Below are 20,823 nucleotides of genomic sequence, written 5' to 3' on the forward strand. Positions count from 1 at the left end.
GTCAGACATAGTCTTGGAGAGCGGACAGGGCACTTCTGCTCTCATTTTATAAAGCCTACGTGCATGTATGGCTTGATTATGGACGCCATATTTATGAATCATCAAGTGCTTCATACCTTTAAATGTTGGATTTGGGAATGTTAACTGGGGCTTACCTCACAAGCCCCATTTCAAGGTTGTGCGCCGAGGACGGTGAGCCCCCACTGTTCCTTCACCATCTTTTTCTCATGGTATGCCAAGCACTTAGTAGTGGTGAAGAAAAGGCTGAAGTTTAATAAATAGTCAGGAAGAATCAACGTTCAAAGAAGTGGGATACGGAAGTACTGAGGAATAAAGAGTTATACTTGAAGGTCTCTGAGGCTATAGATAATGCGATACTTAACATTTCAGTAGGCAATTCAGTTGAAGAGAAATGAACATCTCTAAAAAAGGCAATGACAGAATATGGAAAGAAAAATGTAGATACAAAGATGGTAACTACGAAGAAACCATGGGTCACAGAAGAAATACATCAGTTGATCGACAAAAGAAGGAAGTACAAAAATGTCGAGAAAAATTCAGGAATAAGGAAATACAAGTCGCTTAGGGATGAATTAATTAGGAAATGCCTGGAAGCTAAGGTAAAATGGCGGCAAAAAATGTGAAGAAATCGGAAATGAAATGACTGCAATTAAAAGCAAGAACGGTAACATTAAGAGTGAAATTGGAATTCCACTGTTATTTGGAGAAGAGAGAGCAGATAGGAGGAGAGCGTACATTGAAGGCCTATATGAGGGACAGAACTTGTTGATGACGTGACTGAAGAAGAAGCAGGAGTCGCTATTGAAGAAATAGGGGGGCCAGTACTAGAATGAAAAGTTTGATAATATCTCTTTTCTCGGAAATGTTTATTCTACTTGAAGTTATAAAGTACAGGATTCATGTCTACTGGACCAAAGCAATATGCTAACGTAGTGACGAAAATTCCATACTCTTTCAAGCTATTTTGAAACATATTGAAACACAACAATATATGTGTCTTTCAATACAAAGGTTTTGGTCATAAAAACTAATTCACTTATGGGTTTCACTTTATATGGGGTATAACGAGGGCCGCACGGATCAGTTGCAGCAGTTACTCGGAGATGAAGAGACCACACCAACGACAACATGTAATTTACGTAATATTTCTTGTAAATTTAATGTTTACTATACAGAAAATTGTTTTCGAAAAACTCAGTTAAGTTTTCGTAAATAATACAGTATTTCGTAAAAGCTAAATATATACTGTGCTTTACATGTGGCATATGTTAGAATCCAAAAATTTCTGTCTTACAACTTTATAAAGTTACTTTTACCGTTATATTATTCCATTTATTTTTGCAGGAGAGAAGAGAAAATGTTTACACGAAGTTGTTAATAATACATAAACCGGATATGACGTCAGTCTCCAGTTTGATGCACAGAAGCTTCTGGAGGCAATACTGCTTTGTATGTAGGCCCTACCTTGACACTCACTTCAGTTTAGCCGTTTCATGTTATCAGTGTCGGTTAGAATATTTTTTCGCCTCATATATAGAATGTATTTTGTTATATACTATGAGAAATTGTGTGCGTAACTTTTTCCCTTTAATACTAAAACTTTGTGTGTTTTATTTTATGATCTACTAACGATATTACGATGATAAAACATCGAAATGGAAGCTGTTAAAATGAAGTCTGCTAAGTGCTTCTTTCTTATACAACCAAAAACCAGGATGAAACATATTTTAATCGAGGTTTTTATTGGACGCCATCCCCTGTAGTTGAGTCGGTATAAATTGCTCTCCGACAGTTGCAGTGTGCCGCGCGGGATTAGCCGATCGGTCTCAGGCGCTGCAGTCATGGACTGTGCGGCTGGTCCCAGCGGAGGTTCGAGCCCTCCCTCGGGCATGGGTGTTTGTGTTTGTCCTTAGGATAATTTAGCTTAAGTAGTGTGTAAGATTAGGGACTCATGACCTTAGCAGTTAAGTCCCGTAAGATATCACACACATTTGAACATTTTTAGTTACGGTGCGGGCTCGGTACAGTAGCTTTGCGGGCCTATCTTAGCTAATAGTGTATCTCCATTATACAGACTGATATGGCTGCCCAAGAAGCTTACTCCCTTCAGCCTCCTGCTCGCTGTCCAGTCTCCCTTCAGGCAGGAACCACATATGTGGCCCCAGATGCCATGGAATGGCGTGAGGCTTGAGGGCTAGAAGAGAAGAGCAATAATCCATATCCAGTGGAACCTAGAGTGCAACTGTGGCATATCACCTTCCAGTTATGGCTATATGAGAAATAGCCCTTACAGAGCTAAGAGTGAAACATTGCCCCATAACATGTGGCTTCTTATGGTGGAAGGACCCACCAGATGTAGAAGATAGGGATGACGGATATTGGAAGATAGGGATGACAGATGTTGATTCATCATAATCGTGTACTATTTGATGACCTGAACCTGCCCTCTATTTTAAATGACAGTGAGATGAGTGTAGTATGCCTTTGAAGGTTTTGTATGTTCACAGGGCTCCTTCCTAAAATAATGGGTGTGGCATTTAAGGGTGTTGTAAAGTGGCTGGATCACCCATCATTTTTAAGTTGTCACTCAGCCACAGTAAAGCAGTCCCTTTACCCTGCAGTAGATGCACATGGATTGACGGTCGGTATGAATGTATTGTTTCCTTTCCTTTTCATCTTTTCAAAACTAGGAATCACGTGACCTGAGTACCTCCTTTTTATCAGCAGTACTACATTACTCCTTTGTTTCATTTGGATTAGATCAGCAGTGGAGAAATAATCAAGAATTGTGGACTGACAGTCTTGCATGAGCAGCGACATTGGATATAATTTGAATTGTTTACTTAAGGAGAAGCCTTAAAAGGGAAGCCATTATAGCCATATTATATTTTATTCTCAAGGGGTTTCTCATTATTGTGGTTTTACTTTCTGCTTGTTGCATTGTTTTGTTACGATAGGTCAGTTAATGGTTCCAGTTATATTACTATATTTTTGCTGACTGCAATTGCCACGTGAACTCATAAAGCCAAGTATGCATCCGGAGGGTTCAAAGCTGCCACTATCTATCCCTAATAAAAACAAAGATGTTGTATCCAGTCTCCACTATGATGACAGCATTGATGGAAAGATGGACAAAGCAAAAATGATAGGTATGTACAGCAAGACAAGATGTTGACATGTGTGACTAGTTGTGTGCAATCTAGAATTGCAGAAAAAGCCTATGGCCATATTTAATGTCCTGCTGAAAATTGGAGGAATCAATTCTTTATTCATTCATGCTGTTGACAACACAGACAACTGCCCTAGACAAAAAGAGTTTCTGCACCTGTTGTCTTATCAGTTTGTTTCAGCACACATCTGAGTCCAAGTTGCCGTTAAAATTTAAACATAGTATATTACAATTAATTTTGTTAATTTTAACTTATAAATCTACATTTATCTCCACGCAGACTGATAGCCTACAATGACTACTAATCGTACGAATCATGGCATGACTACTTAGAGAACCAGAATTTGTCTGATATTTTATAAGTGATTTTATCTATGGTTATTCTCCTGTGTTTTTATCTGCATTGTCTTTTATGACTCTCTATACATCAATATTGCATTTAAATTTCTTGCTTATTGCACTGTGTTTGTTTATATAACTTGATCTTAGAATTTCTTGTTGTTTTGATAGATTTTAACCACTCACATCTATTTATTTCATGCAAGGGTGCTGATGACTCACAGTTAGTAGCCTAAAACACTAAACTCCAACTGAATGAGCACTTCATACACAGTCACCTCTCTGGTCTGTAGCCTCTGGTGTGAAGTGCACAAGTGATACATTTATGGGGACTTTATTGTTTTTAATGCTTTGACATAAGTTAAGGGAGTCACAGCATAGCTTGCCACACAACCTTTGAAGTCTCTGGCTCAAATTTTCCACTACACTCTCAGCAAGGGAGCCCCAGTTGATTCTGGGGACAATGTTTCACATTATGAATTTTACTGAAACTCTGTGAGCAAGGCCGGGCTTCACATGTTTCTATGCCCCTCAGTGTAATGAATCTAGTATGAAATCTAGGGGTAGCATCTTTGATTCATAATCAAAATGACTTTGCTCCCGGGTTCGATCCCCGCCACTGCCTAAATTTTGATAAATAATCAGCATTGGTGGCCGAAGACTTCCGGCATAAGAAGTCAGCCTCATTCTGCCAACGGCCTTGTCAAAGAGGGCGGAGGTTCAGGGCACTCTCTTGTCCTAGGGGTGGGAAATTGCCCCTAAAGGCGGAAGAATCAGCAATGATCAACGACATGAGGATGCAGAAGGCAATGGAAACCACTGCATTAAAGACACGTAACGTGTATCCACAGGACATGTGGCCTGTAATTGAAGAAGTGTCATGATGATCTCTCCATTGGCAAAAGATTCCGGAATAGTCCACCATTCGAATCTCCGGGAGGGGGGGGGGGGGGACTGCCAAAGGGGAGGTTACCATGAGAAAAAGATTGAATAATCAACAAAAGGATAATGTTCTACGAGTCGGGGTGTGAAATGTCAGAAGCTTGAACGTGGTAGGGAAACTGGAAAATCTGAAAAGGGAAATGCAACGGCTCAACCTAGATGTAGTAGGGGTCAGTGAAGTGAAGTGAAAGGAAGACAAGGATTTCTGGTCAGATGAGTATCGGGTAATATCAACAGCAGCAGAAAATGGTATAACAGGTGTGGGATTCGTTATGAATAGGAAGGTAGGGAAGAGGGTGTGTTACTGTGAACAGTTCAGTGACTGGGTTGTTCTAATCAGAATTGACAGCAGACCAACACCGACAACGATAGTTCAGGTATACATGCCGACATCGCAAGCTGAAGATGAACAGATAGAGAAAGTGTATGAGGATATTGAAAGGGTAATGCAGTATGTAAAGGGGGACGAAGATCTAATAGTCATGGGCGACTGGAATGCAGTTGTAGGGGAAGGAGTAGAAGAAAAGGTTACAGGAGAATATGGGCTTGGGACGAGGAATGAAAGAGGAGAAAGAATAATTGAGTTCTGTAACAAGTTTCAACTAGTAATAGCGAATACCCTGTTCAAGAATCACAAGAGGAGGAGGTATACTTGGAAAAGGCCGGGAGATACGGGAAGATTTCAATTAGATTACATCATGGTCAGACAGAGCTTCCGAAATCAGATACTGGATTGTAAGGCATACCCAGGAGCAGATATAGACTCAGATCACAATATAGTAGTGATGAAGAGTAGGCTGAAGTTCAAGACATTAGTCAGGAAGAATCAATACACAAAGAAGTGGGATACGGAAGTACTAAGGAATGACGAGATATGTTTGAAGTTCTCTAACGCTATAGATACAGCAATAAGGAATAGCGCAGTAGGCAGTACAGTTGAAGAGGAATGGACATCTCTAAAAAGGGCCATCACAGAAGTTGGGAAGGAAAACATAGGTACAAAGAAGGTAGCTGCGAAGAAACCATGGGTAACAGAAGAAATACTTCAGTTGATTGATGAAAGGAGGAAGTACAAACATGTTCCGGGAAAATCAGGAATGCAGAAATACAAGTCACTGAGGAATGAAATAAATAGGAAGTGCAGGGAAGCTACGACGAAATGGCTGCAGGAAAAATGTGAAGACATTGAAAAAGATATGATTGTCGGAAGGACAGACTCAGCATACAGGAAAGTCAAAACAACCTTTGGTGACATTAAAGGCAACGGTGGTAACATTAAGAGTGCATTGGGAATTCCACTGTTAAATGCAGAAGAGAGAGCAGATAGGTGGAAAGAATACATTGAAAGCCTCTATGAGGGTGAAGATTTGTCTGATGTGATAGAAGAAGAAACAGGAGTCAATTTAGAAGAGATAGGGGATCCAGTATTAGAATCAGAATTTAAAAGAGCTTTGGAGGACTTATGGTCAAATAAGGCAGAAGGGATAGGTAACATTCCATCAGAATTTCTGAAATCATTGGGGGAAGTGGCAACAAAACGACTATTCACGTTGGTGTTCAGAATATATGAGTCTGGCGACATACCATCTGACTTTTGGAAAAGCATCATCCACACAATTCTGAAGACGGCAAGAGCTGACAAGTGTGAGAATTATCGCACAATCAGCTTAACAGCTCATGCATCGAAGCTGCTTACAAGAATAATATACAGAAGAATGGAAAAGAAAATTGAGAATGCGCTAGGTGACGATCAGTTTGGCTTTAGGAAAGGTAAAGGGATGAGAGAGGCAATTCTGACGTTACGGCTAATAATGGAAGCAAGGCTAAAGAAAAATCAAGACACTTTCATGGGATTTGTCGACCTGGAAAAAGCGTTCGACAATATAAAATGGTGCAAGCTCTTCGAGATTCTGAAAAAAGTAGGGGTAAGCTATAGGGAGAGACGGGTCATATACAACATGTACAACAACCGAGAGGGAATAATAATACTGGACGATCAAGAACGAAGTTCTCGTATTAAGAAGGGTGTAAGACAAGGCTGTAGCCTTTTGCCCCTACTCTTCAATCTGTACATCGAGGAAGCAATGATGGAAATAAAAGAAAGGTTCAGGAGTGGAATTAAAATACAAGGTGAAAGGATATCAATGACACGATTCGCTGATGACATTGCTATCCTGAGTGAAAGTGAAGAAGAATTAAATGATCTGCTGAACGGAATGAACAGTCTAATGAGTACACAGTATGGTTTGAGAGTAAATCGGAGAAAGACGAAGGTAATGAGAAGTAGTAGAAATGAGAACAGCGAGAAACTTAACATCAGGATTGATGGTCACGAAGTCAATGAAGTTAAGGAATTCTGCTACCTAGGCAGTAAAATAACCAATGACGGACGGAGCAAGGAGGACATCAAAAGCAGACTCGCTATGGCAAAAAAGGCATTTCTGGCCAAGAGAAGTCTACTAATATCCAATACCGGCCTAAATTTGAGGAAGAAATTTCTGTGGATGTACGTCTGGAGTACAGCATTGTATGGTAGTGAAACATGGACTGTGGGAAAACTGGAACAGAAGAGAATCGAAGCATTTGAGATGTGGTGCTATAGACGAATGTTGAAAATTAGGTGGACTGATAAGGTAAGGAATGAGTAGGTTCTACGCAGAATCGGAGAGGAAAGGAATATGTGGAAAACACTGATAAGGAGAAGGGACAGGGTGATAGAACACCTGCTAAGACATGAGGGAATGACTTCCATGGTACTAGAGGGAGCTGTAGAGGGCAAAAACTGTAGAGGAAAACAGAGATTTGGTATACGTCAAGCAAATAATTGAGGACGTAGGTTGCAAGTGCTACTCTGAGATGAAGAGGTTAGCACAGGAAAGGAATTCGTGGTGGGCCGCATCAAACCAGTCAGTAGACTGATGAAAAAAAAAAAAAAAAAAAAAAAAAAAAAAAGGCTTTGGAGCCCACGTGAAAGGCCTCACTTGTTTCAATATGCACCACAATCTGAAGTTAGTTATACCCTGTTCCCCAATGCTTGCTGGAACAGCCTCTTCAACATCATGCTGAATGAGGCCACCAGGCATACACAGTGCACTGCTGATCCTCCCCATCTCTTCCTTCTATTTCTTGAAGGAGTGTAGTTTCAGCCTGCTGATGGCTAACTGAATCTTACCCCTTTTCACTTGCTGCCTTTCCTGTCACAGGACACAGCAGGCTTCCAAATGGTGAAATGTGTCTTGCTGCCTTAGTTTCGGTTCCAGTGAAAGACAGCACCACAAAGTTGTTGGTTTAGTGTGTGGGTGTAATACCCTACATTCTCTTTTGCCCCTTTCTCCTCTGTACAGAGCCCTTAGACACACAACTGACATGCTAGTCATGTGTGCTAACTGTGACAGATCCCATTCTTCCAGTAGATGAACAGTATTCAGGGAAGAGGATGGTAACATAGGTACCTTTGGCATTTCTGGTGCATGACTCTGGCAGTTTTTATCACAACTTTAAATGACCCTCACTGTCTGTGTTTTAATGTCAGCATTTCTGCTACAATGATTGCCAGTTCATTTAAGATTTGAAGCTACAATACCCAAGAAATTGTTTTGCGTCAAAACAAGGGAAATATTTGGGACAAAATTTACAAATTCCATTTAGATATCTCTGTGTCTTCAACTTCAGTTGTGGGTATGCTCACAAACAGACTCAAATAACCATATCAAAAACAGAGCTAGTACAGGACAAATGTTGACAATATATGGGAAGTGGTAGAAATATGTAATACCATTTTGTTTTCCGTTCATAAATTTCTCAATTTTTCACATTAAGCAAACAAAATATCTGTGGCACATACTTTTAAATATATTTTAATGCCTCCTATATTTTCGAATACATACTACATTAGGGACATTTCTAAATTAAGCTTAACTCAATGCTTGACATTTTCGGTTCTTCAGATTGTGGGATACAAATATGAAATAGTCCATTAATTTCGATTTTGTTGAAGTTAAAACAAAAAATGGAAAATCTAATAAATTCATTGTCAAAGAAAACACTATAGATCATAATAACGTGATAGGAAAACACATGAAACACACCATTTTAAGATATTAAATTTCTTACTCTAAGTAATTTCTCTTGCAGAGTCACACACAAATGGTTCAAATGGCTCTGAGCACTATGGGACTTAACTTCTAAGGTCATCAGTCCCTTAGAACTTAGAACTACTTAAACCTAACTAACCTAAGGACATCACACACATCCATGCCCGAGGCAGGATTCGAACCTGCGACCGTAGCGGTCTCGTGTTTCCAGACTGTAGTGCCTAGAACCGCTCGGCCACCCGGCTGGCCTAGTCACACACATATAGTCCTCTAGCATAACACGTACATTCAGTGAGCACCCACATTTTGTACATTAGACACATTACCCATTCATCCCCTGCCTTGCTCTGCAAAAATTTGCCTGAGCAAAAGAGACAATTTCTGTCTTCATTAGTGGGCACACTGTTGTCAGATTGCTACTAGGAGTGGACAAATCATCTCTCATGCTGAAAACTTCATCCTCAGAATAAGGTCATTCTTCATTCCTAGGCTTTTGTGGTGTCTGCTTCTTTTTCTCCAGTTTATTTGTTGCTATCATTGATACTTCAAGAGATCTCTTGTATGGTGACGAGGTTAGGCCTACTGAAGGACCTGTTTTGCTTCCCTTCATTCCTGGCCTCTTCTTTCTTTGTGCAACAGGTGAGATTTGTCAAGGTGTAATTTCAGATGTGGCAGCAGATGTTCCTCCCTCGAGTTCAACATTAGCCCTTTTATTTTTAGAAGCCACAGATAGTTCTTTGACTGGAATCATGAGGTAAACCCTTAATTTTTCCTTCATTGCTGGCAATGAAATCTGCATCTGCAAAAACATGAAGGTTTAACGGGTATATTGCTGTCACCCTAAACTGATTGACTGCTACATGTTTCCTGTCTGGCACTTGAGGTAGACCTTCCCATTCAGTTCAGCGATGTCCACATTTGCTACTGGGCCTGTTGTTTCTCTCATCCATATGCATACCAGCTCAAAATAATTGGCTCTCAGAGTACTCATGAAAGGTCTATCTAGTGGTTGCATCTTGTGGGAGGCATGAGGAAGCAGACACAAGGTTTTGACATGGTTTTGCATATTTAAAGAAAATATGTCTGCTTGTGTCTGTATATGTGTGGATGGATATGTGTGTGTGTGCGAGTGTATACCCGTCCTTTTTTCCCCCTAAGGTAAGTCTTTCCGCTCCCGGGATTGGAATGACTCCTTACCCTCTCCCTTAAAACCCACATCCTTTCGTCTTTCCCTCTCCTTCCCTCTTTCCTGATGAGGCAACAGTTTGTTGCGAAAGCTTGAATTTTGTGTGTATGTTTGTGTTTGTTTGTGTGTCTATCGACGTGCCAGCGCTTTCGTTTGGTAAGTCACATCATCTTTGTTTTTAGATATATTTTTCCCACGTGGAATGTTTCCCTCTATATATATATATATATATATATATATATATATATATATATATATATATATATATATGACTTACCGAACGAAAGCGCTGGCAGGTCGATAGATACACAAACATCGCAGGTCGATAGATACACAAACAACTTATGTGCATCTTTTTTCATGGATCAGGAAGGTGCTGGTGCAAACACAGTGAAAATTTAATATTCCTCACTGGAATGAAGGAAATTAAATGTCTTTTGTGTATTACAATCAATCCTGTTTTAGATATATTTTTCCCATGTGGAATGTTTCCTTCTATTTTTTATATATATATATATATATATATATATATATATATATATATATATATATATATATATATATATATATATATATTTTCCACATTGAATGTTTCCCTCTATTTTATTCAAATAATGATGGTCCTATCACATTTCCCTGGATCACTCCTGTTGATACACTTGTCTCTGATGAACCCTTGATGTTCCGGACAGTGTACTAGGTTCTGTTTCTTGAGAAGTATTCAAGCCACTCACACATCTGGGAATCTATTCCACATGCTCATACCTTTGTCAACAATCTGCAGTGTGGCACCATGTCAAATGCTCTTTGGAAATCTACAATATGGAATTTGCCTGTTGCCCTTTGTCCATAGATCACAGCATATCATTTGGAAAAAGAGCAAGCTGAGTTTTGCATGAGTGACGCTTTTTAAAACTGTGCTATTTGTAGACATAAGACTCTCAGTCTCAAGAAAAAATTATAATATTCAAACTTAGAATATGATCAATCATTCTGCAGTAAAGTAATGTTAAAGTTATTGGTCTTTGTACATGAGCTGCAAGGCTGCATTAAAGCAAATCAACCACAATACATTTTTACTTATGTGCATCTTTTTTCATGGATTAGGAAGGTGCTGGTGCAAACACAGTGAAAATTTAATATTCCTCACTGGAATGAAGGAAATTAAATGTCTTTTGTGTATTACAATCAAGGTTTATTTTTTGTACATGTATAACATAAAGATACAGTTCTAAAAGATTATTTATAACTAATTTTGATGGAGTACACATATATAATTCCAATTTTTTTGACTGGGACATACATTCAGTACGAATGAAGACTGGAGACTTGTTAGCAAGGGGTTCAATTCATTAACTACTAGCATTCATGTTTTATTAATCTTAAAAAGTAAAAAGCATTGCTTCTTATTGTTTTCCACAAGTAAGCAGTCAATATCATATAGAATATCTCACAAACTCAAAACATACTTTATAACATATACTGCATTTCATACAAAATATCATTTATTATAATAATTAACATCGATAAACATTCTTATACAACAATCAAGGTTCCAAGTAAACCCAGCTGATACAACATAAAAAATTATTTTTTCTGGATTTCATTGCTAAACAGAATGATTGCACTAACACCTTAAAGTGGACACTTTAAAAATCACTTACAAAATTCTGTTTGGCACAGCATTCCTTATCAGTTGTATTTGTATATATCTATCAAGTCATTATTAAAATTTGTGCAAAATGTTTGTGCACATTTGGACTGTAACTTTTAAAACACTTATGCAATGGATCTGTGTGTCAAATTAAAATTGGTGTTTAAAGCCACTTGTCAGGTATGTCTTTACTATTGTACCAGCAGCTACTAGTTGTACAATTTCTTTTCTAAATTAATGAAGTCTTGTTCTCAATTGCTTTAAGCTTCTGTTACTTACACTATTATCTGCTTAACTCTATTTAAAGATAGATCTGTTATGATTCATGGAATTCATCTTTTCTTATCAGTACACATTAAATATAGTTGTTTTATATTCTTGTATTAAAGTGTGTGGCTGACTAATATGATCTGAAAGTCATAATATAGTTATCATTTTTATAAACACTACAAAAATTGAGCATAGCAGAAAACACATCTATTGTAAGTGAAGCCAATACATAGTTCTTAAATTGCTTATACCTTTGTGTTTAAGACACAGTTACAAATATCTAAAAATCATTATTATACAGTAGATTGTGATGTTTAGAGGCTGCACCAAATGTGGATAGTACTGCCATACAAAAGTTTGACAGTTTAAGGGAACAAATCTAGTGTTTTGTTCACAATATGCATCAGTAGTAAGATTTTTAGAAAGTAGCAAACTGACATGAATGGGAATGGCACACTGTTACTTATGAGACAGCAGTGAAGTCTTTTAAAAAATGTTGCACCTGTAACTAAGCACTAGACTCAATATAACTCTTTCAGTACCTAAGACATAATAAAATGCAGTAAAAATTTTATTTATACTATACGTCAATGAATGTAATTCAACATAGGCTATATCTGATGGTGAATGTGGCGCTATGAATCTTATTGTAAACTTAACAGTTATATTTGTTTTTCAAATGTAACTCATGACATTTCGTATATTGGTGTGTGATGGTGTGTTAGAAATCTGACCAGTGAAATCAAGCACATTAATGTCACTTGTTTCCATTCCTCAAGAAAAAGACACACTTTGGTTTTAGCTTATGGGTATTTTATATAACCTTGCATTAAGATGAACACTATAATACATTACTTATTTGCCCAAACAACATTGTTTTCACCCTGAGCACTCAGGATTTTAATCCATAAAATGTTTTAATCGGCATTAAAATCTATACAAAACATTCTTTCATGAAGTATTCAACCATGTATTTGTCTCTGTAAGATTATTTTAAAAAAATTACATGTATATGGGCTAGTTTTATTTGATTCACCAAAGTCTTGCTTGACACATGGTACTATGTTCATGTTAGCTAAATGAGTCATTACCTTATGTTCATCAAAACTGTCATTTAATAACCTTTCTAGCACTCTATATTACTTATCATTGTTGTTTTGCAGCTTGCTGGTTTTACTTGGAACATTTACGTGGAACAAATACAAAGTCAGCTCTTTCATTAGTGAACTTCATTCAGTATCTGTATCACCATTAATGTCAAAAATAATTTTTTAACAGAATTTAAGCAGCATCTTCCTCCTGGTTATGTTTTGCAAGAGCCAATAGTATCATTGTGAGTTCTTTCTTATTGATCTTTCCATCCTGGTTGTAATCAACACCACGAAGAATAGTTTCCTCGAAGTCTTGCAGATCTTGAGCATCATAATCCTATAATCATAAGAAAAACATTGAAAATCAAATGTAAGGAAAGTAGTAGTTAGTTAGCTGAAAATATAAATAATGAAGCTATATTTCCACTTTAATGGTAATAGGAAGGAGAAGACTATATATAAATGGCAAATATCTATATACATGGTATTTTATTTCATTTTGAGACAACAAAATATCTCAAATACTTTGCACTGGACTAAAAGACAGAAAGTATGTGGTCACACACATAAAAGAAGGTCATAATTAGACAAGCTTTTGGAGTCAGTGGCTCCTTATTCCGGCAGAAGGGTTGAAGACGGGAAAGGGGTGAAGGAAAAGGACTGGGGAGGTATACGAGTATTTCAGAAAAGTCACACAGAACCACAGGTCAGGAGAGATTTACTGGACAGGATGAGAAGGAAAGACTGCTTGTACAGGACTGCACCGCATGAGATTTGAAAACCAGAAAGCTTAATGGTGGAAGACAGGGTAATATGCAAGACTGAGATTACTGCTAAAACATCAGGTACAAATTAACAACAATAAAAAATTAAGTGCACTGTATGAAACAGAGGAGGGAGGGAGACAGCAAAAAAATAGGTAAGAAAATGAAAGCAGTAGAAAACTAAAAGGGAGCGAAGAAAGGAGTAGTTACTGTGAAGAAATGTGGAGATGGAAGAGTCCATATGGTAAAGACATCCTCAATGTATCTAAACCAAACCAGGGGCTGTAGACTTACGGAACCCAGGAAAGCCCCCTCCAAGTGACCCATGAAAAGGTCAGCATATGAAGGAGACATACAAACAGATTAGGGGTGCAGCAATGGGAACCAGGATGGCTCCTTCCTATGCCAACCTTTTCATGAGTCACTTGTAGAGGCTTTGCTGGGATACATAAGTCTTCAGCCTCTGGTTTGGTTTAGATGCATTGATGACATCTTTATCATATGGATTCATGGGACTCGTGATGAGGCTGACCTCTTAAAATTTCTGGAATCTCTGAGTACATTCTCACAAGTAAATTTCACATGGTCCTGTTCTGAATCCCTTGCCACTTTCCTTGATGTTGATCTCATCCTCACTGTATGGCAGCTACACACTTTATACACATTAAACCTGCTAACAAACAACAATTCTTACATTTGGCAGTTGCCATTCTCTCGATGTCAAACATACCATTCCATACAGCCTTGGCATTTGAGACAAACACATTAGTTTGGATACAGCCTCTTTACAGTAGTACACCAGCATTCTCACCTCAGCCTTCACTGGACATAATTTCCCCACCAGCCTACTTCAAAAGTACTTCCAATACTGGTACTACTGATCCTTCCAAGAAGCAACTTCATAGCACACAACTGGTCACTCAGTATTATCGTGGTCTGGAATGTATTAATCAGCTACCTCAACAAGGCCATGACTTCCTAAAATCATGCCCTGAAATGAGATCCATTCTGCCTGACATTTTGCCCACCACATCTAGAACAGCTTTTTGTCACCCTCCCAATCTCCACCATATACTCATCAGACATTATGCTCCTTCTGCACTCATCTCCCTACCCTATGGCATCGGCCCCTGTGACCATCCCTGCTCCAATACTTGCCCTAAGCACCCTCCTATCGCCACCTATACAACCCCTTAACTGGCAAAACATACTCTATCAAAGGGAGAGCCACCTGTGAAATGACATGTCATACACCAGCTGTTTTGTAAACACAGTTTGACCTTTTACAGCGGCATGACTACCACCAAATTATCAGTTAGGATGAGTGGGCATAGGCAGAGGGTGTATATTGGCAACACAAAATATCCTGTTGCTGAATATGCTCTACAACATGACTGTTGTGACCTTGGTGCCCATTTCACCACATGTGCTGCCTGGATTCTTCCCCCAGACACGTTTCTCAGAGCTCTCTGCTGGTGGGAACTGGCGCTACAACATGTCCTTTGTTCTCGCTATCCCCCTGGTCTTAGTTTATGTTAATTTCTTGTGTCTCAGCTTTTCTTCACAATAAATACACTTTTCTTCACTGTGTTTTAGTTTTCTACATTTTTCATTTTATGGCCTATTTTTCGCCATCCCCTCCCACCTCTGTCATGTACAATACACTTAGCTTTTCACTCTTATTAACTTGTACATGATGTTTTAAAAGTAACCTCTGTCTTGCAAATTACCCTGTCTTCCACCTTTAAGCTCTCAGGTTTTCAAATCTCGTGTGGTGCAGTCCCCAACAATCTCTTTCCTTCCCATCACGTCCAGTAAGTCTCCCCTGAACCATGATTCTGAGTAACTTTTCCGAAATATTCTCCTTTTCCTGGACCCCTCTTCCTTCTCCAAGCCTTGTGCTAATCTAAAAACTTATTTCTTGGTCTGACAGTGTTATTGTTTCCTTTTTGTTCTTATGTGTATTGTATATTACCCATTTATTGCTAAAACTTACCCCTGTTTTCTTCAGAATTTTGAACATTTTGCATCATTTTACATTGTCAGAAGCTTTTTCCATATCTACAAATCCAATGAACATGTCTTGATTTTTCTTTGGTCTTGTTTCCATTATCAACCACAATGTCAGAACAGCCTCTCTAGTGCCATTACCTGTCCAAAAACTAAACTGATAGTCATCTAAGCCATCATCAATTTTCTTTTCCATCTTCTGTGTTTTACTCCTGCGAGCAAATTGTACACATGAACTGTTAAGGTGATTGTGTGATAATTCTCAGACTTGCTGGCTCTTGCAATCTTCAGAAATGTGTGGATAATGTGCTTCAAAAGCCTGATGGTATATCACCAGTCTCACGCATTCTACACACCAACATGAATCGTCATTTTGTCCATTTCCCCCATCAATTTTAGAAATTCCAATGGAATGTTATCTATCCCTTCTGTCTCATTTGCTCTTAAATCTTCCAAAGCTCTTTTAAATTCTGATTCTAATACTGGATCTCATATCTCTCCCCTATCAACTTCAGTTTCTTCTTCTATCACATCATCAGACAAGTCTTATCGCTTATAGAGGCCTTAATTGTACTCATCCCACCTATCTGCTTTCTCCTCTGGCATTAACTGTGGAATTCCCATTGAAATCTTAATGTTACCACCTAGCTTTTAATTTCACTGAAGGTTGGTTTGACTTTTCTGTATGCTGAGTTAGGCATTCTGACGACAATTTCTTTTTTGATTTCTTCAAATTTTTCATGTAGCCATCTTAGCTTAATTTACATGCACTTCTTATTTATTTCATTCCTAAGCGACTTGTAATTCAGTACTCCTGAATTTCCCTGAACATTTTTGTAGTTTCTTCTTTCGTGGACCAACTGAAATATTTCTTCTGTTAGCCATGGTTTCATTGCAGTTGCCTTCCTGTACCTATGTTTTCTTTCCAGGTTCTGTGATTGCTCATTTTAGAAATCTACATTCCTCTTTAAGTGAACTGCCTTCTGAGCTATTTCTGTATCCCAATTCTTTGCACTCTTATTCTTCCTGACTAGTCTCTTAAACTTCAGCCTACCCTTCATCATTAGTAAATTGTGACCTAAATCTACATATGCTCCTGGGTAAGCCTTGCAATCCAATATCTGATACCAGAACCTCTGCATGGCCGTGGTGTAATCTAATTGAAATCTTCCCTTATATTCCACACTTTGCCATGTATACATCCTCTTCATCCTGTGATTTTGCAACAGAGTATTCGCTGTTACTAGCTAAAATTTATTGCAGAACTCAATTAGTCTTTCTTCTCTCTCATATGTACACCTACTACCAAATGCATATTCTCCAGTAACACTTTCTTCTACACCTTCCCTTACAGTCACATTACAGTCCTCCATGACTATTAGATTTTCATCACCCTTTACATACTGTATTACTCATTCAATATCTTCATATACTTTTTCTTCTTCTTCACCTTTTGCTTGTGATGTAGGCATGTATACTTGAACTGCTGTTGTCAGCATTGGTTTGCTGTCAATTGTGATTCACAGTAAGTATTCAAAAATGTCACTCTCCACTTCAGTGCACTTATTTAGCCATGCACAGAATGATTCATCACAACTGAGAAGTCTTTCCAATGCAATCTGCTGACATGCATTGTTCATACGCTGAATCAGGCTATCACACATTGTTAGCACTTCATTATCGACTTCACTTTTCAAGTAACCTCACAAGCAAAACTCAGATGAAATAAGATCTGGAAATCTTGCAGGCAGTGTTACTGGACCACCTCATCTGATCCACCAATTACTGTCTGCTGTACACACAATTTAGTACTTCCTGTACTCCTACAGAATAATATGCCTGAGAAGCAATGTGTTGTAATCACAGTGTTTGTTGGAAGTCCAAGGGAAGGTCTGCAAGCAATACTTGGAGATTAACCCCACAAGAATGTTTGATACTTTTCACTATTTAAGGTGCCAACAATGAAGAAAGGGCCAATGAGTTAGTCACCAATTACTCCACACCAGACATTCATAGTCCATGGACAGTGAAATTCACCTTGACATAACCGTGTAGCTTTTCCACAGTCCAATAATACATACTGTGTTGATTAATTGTACCATAGTTCATGCTAGAGCATTATCGACATTCCTGCCACTTTCTACATAAATGTAAACTATTTCAGTTTTTTTTGCTGTCATAACAGCCTGCATTCTGACTAATAACAAAGTCAGTTTATGGAGGAACATATTTGAGAAATGGGAGTTGATGTGCCTGGAATGAGATCAATTCAGATAATGAATGAATTAATGTTTCCAAACAGATACACAGAGAAAATGTGAAATGCTGAGTCATTTTCACCACACATGTGTTTTTATGTTTTTGATCCTGTGTATTTTCCTTGAGACAATACTTTTTTGGATCTCAATTATGTTATTTGCCAATTACAGTGCCATCCATCATGCAATGACAAAAGTGCTGCACACAAAAGTAATGTATTTTTCCCACAGAATCTGATTCTACAATAAAAATGGAATATTTCTACTAAGATTTCAAAGCTGCCTCCATGCTGCCCTCTGAGGGTGGAGCAGGGGGGGTCAGAATTGGTATCACCAGACAGTATTTTTAAAAATGTTGAATATGTATTTTACCATTTTTTAATCTTATTCATAATTTTTGAGATATTTTGTTGTCTCAAGATAAAAAAACTATATGTGTGAATCAGCATGTGTGTATGTATGTCCTGGATCTCCTTGTAAACTGCTGGATTGATTTCAACCAAATTTGGCACACAAATAGAAAACTTTATGAGTGCCAGCACTAGAACCTCCTAGATTCCATATGAATGGAGACACAGGCAATAACATGTTTTTTCAGCCCCTGCCATATAGGCTGGCCTGCATGATAGACATGTTGTGTGGGAATACTGTTTGCATGTTTCACCGACTTTCTTTGCAAGGCCACCTACATATCACAGATGGGAAGCAGTGCTCCAGCCCCTGCATGGCAGGCAGCAATATTGGCCTGCTTTATCAACCTTTATTGCAAGGGCTACAACTGTGGATAGACATGACTAGGCAAAGGTTGCAATGGATAGAGGCAGGTATTACTGGAGAGAGGTGGCAGGAGAGGTTTGATAGGCAGAGAAGGCAGCAAGATGGGAGGGAGAGAGAAGGGGACAGGAGGGAGGAGGGGAGGGACAGTGAATGAGGGCTGGAGGTGCTGGATTGGGAGGATGGGGCATGAGGAAGTGAACACAGAGAGAATGAGGGAGAAGGAGATGGCCAGACAGAGAGGGGGGAAGGGGGAGATTGACAAAGAGACAGGGGAGGAGGAGATGGACAGAGAGGAGGGGAGGAAGAGATGGGCAAAAGGGGGCGAGGAGGAGATGGGCAGAGAGGGGGTGAAGAGCAGGTGGACAGAATGAGTGTTGAGAAGAATATGGACAGAGAAAGGGGAAAGGAGGAGATGAGAGGGAAAGAGACGGAAGAGGAAATGAACAGAAAGAGGGGAGGAGGATATGAACAGCAGGAGGGCAAAGGGAGATATGTTCAGAGAGATGGTGGGGGAAGTTGGAGAATATGGAGAGACAAAGAGTTCGAAGAAGTAGACTGACTGATGGAAATGGGAGAATGAAGTGTACAGAGAGATTTGGGGGGGGGGGGGGGGAGGAGGGAGGCAAGAGGTGGGCACATGGGCACTAAGAGAGGGAAGGAGGAGATGTAAGCTGCTGGAAGAGGGTCAGTATTGGTGTAAAATCCATAACATGAGTAGTTGGTTGAACAGCTCATTCTACACTTTAAAGTGTAGCAGATAGATAAATGCTAACTACTGGACCTTTAATAATTAAGTTTGATTAAGTAATCAATGAACATATTGTTTAGGATAAGCAAAAACAGGCAAAGAGACAGTTTTTCCTTCAGGCCTTGGTGCTGATTTTGTGTCACAGTTAGTGACTGAAAACACCTCAAGTTGGTAATGTCCTGCTTCTTTCTTTCTTTCTTTCTTTTTTTAATGTGCACATTAAAATTATCAACAGAAGTTAAAAGGAGTAGTGCCAAAGCCATTGACAACTTGACTATACAGTAATTTAAAAAAAATTCATTTCAACATGATCATAATCCTGTGAATAAAAATATGTTATGCAAGGAACAGGTGGATGTAGTATTGGAACTGACACTGTACTCTTCAAATGAGAAATTTATTTATTTGTTACATATATTCCTACAGTGTTTCATTTCAACATTCGCAAATGACAAATGGTCATAAAATGAGGATAAAGGAGAAATTATGTGTAACACATGGTACTATAGAACCTGGTACCAGGAAGAGAGAGCTTCATAAAAGTTAGACATCAGACTGTAATGAGGAACTGAGTGTGTATGATACCATTTCTCAATGCTGTTATGAAATAACCGCAAAAGAATGCACTGCACAAGAAAAGTGAAATACTAAAAAACAATTAAATGAAATTCTACTCTCAGATAAAAGTTATTGAAGAAATAATAAGACTGATATCATTCATCCACAACTTAAAAAGAAATTTTCTTTGCAACTGAAGCAATTGTATGACCCAAAAACTTTAAATCACTAAAATTTTCTAAAATTAATTGATTTATGTGTATTTTAATTCCAGTTTTGCTTTTTGTAAATCAAAGAATTTCACTCCCTGTGTTTCATTTGATGTATACTCTAAGATTCCATTTCATTTATTTTCAATTACACAATGTAATTTTTCTTGGATTTACAAACTTCATACAAATTAAAATTGTGTTGGGGACTGCATCTTAACCTGGACACTTACCTGTGGGGAGGCAAAACTCATCTACTTTGCAAATCTACACAATTTCACTTAGTAACTCTGCACAACTAAGACTTTCAGAAGAAAACCTAGTATAAAGAATGGCTTATGCATAACATAGTTCTTGTTCCCAGAAATAAAGTTTCAATCTTTAATCTGGTGTACACTAGTGCAAAAGATTGTGATCCATTAAAATACTTTGTGCCAGATGGAGAAAGCCAAAGATCCAGGTCTGAGCCATGGTTTACTTGGAGAGGGAGAGGTTGGGAGGAGGAGAGGAGAAGATTCTTACATGTTTATAATATCATACATGCCCCCAGGGTTGTTCTACATGGTGAGTATGTCAGGAATATGACTTGTGGTGGCTGGGTACACATTTACATGTTAGGTGTTCCTGACCTGGAGTGTATTGTCAAGGCCACCAACATGCTGTTACCATGAAATCCATGTGTACACACCAACCACCATTGAGTTCTTCCTAACTGTTAAGGATCAGTGAAACT

At 38.5% G+C, this 20,823-nt stretch overlaps 1 protein-coding gene across 5 annotated transcripts in view; it reads right to left on the reverse strand.

Annotated features, from left to right (window-relative positions):
• Positions 1–20,823, reverse strand: part of LOC126195153 (calbindin-32) — a 996,724-nt gene that overhangs the window by 306,584 nt on the left and 669,317 nt on the right. Inside the window, exon 11 of one of the 5 annotated variants that reach the window (XR_007538558.1) lies at positions 12,218–13,103. The exons of 3 other annotated variants lie outside the window; for them this stretch is intronic. Coding sequence is in view for 1 of the 2 variants with exons in the window: in XM_049933658.1 (XP_049789615.1) it covers positions 12,957–13,103 (147 nt within the window). In the remaining variant the exon portion in view is untranslated. Of the gene's footprint in view, positions 1–10,946; positions 13,104–20,823 lie in introns of those variants that run through there. One more of the 5 variants, XM_049933658.1, reaches the window with a different exon arrangement.

The sequence above is a fragment of the Schistocerca nitens genome, chromosome 7 (genome assembly GCF_023898315.1).
Source record: "Schistocerca nitens isolate TAMUIC-IGC-003100 chromosome 7, iqSchNite1.1, whole genome shotgun sequence".
In the NCBI taxonomy this organism is placed as follows: Eukaryota; Metazoa; Arthropoda; class Insecta; order Orthoptera; family Acrididae; genus Schistocerca; species Schistocerca nitens.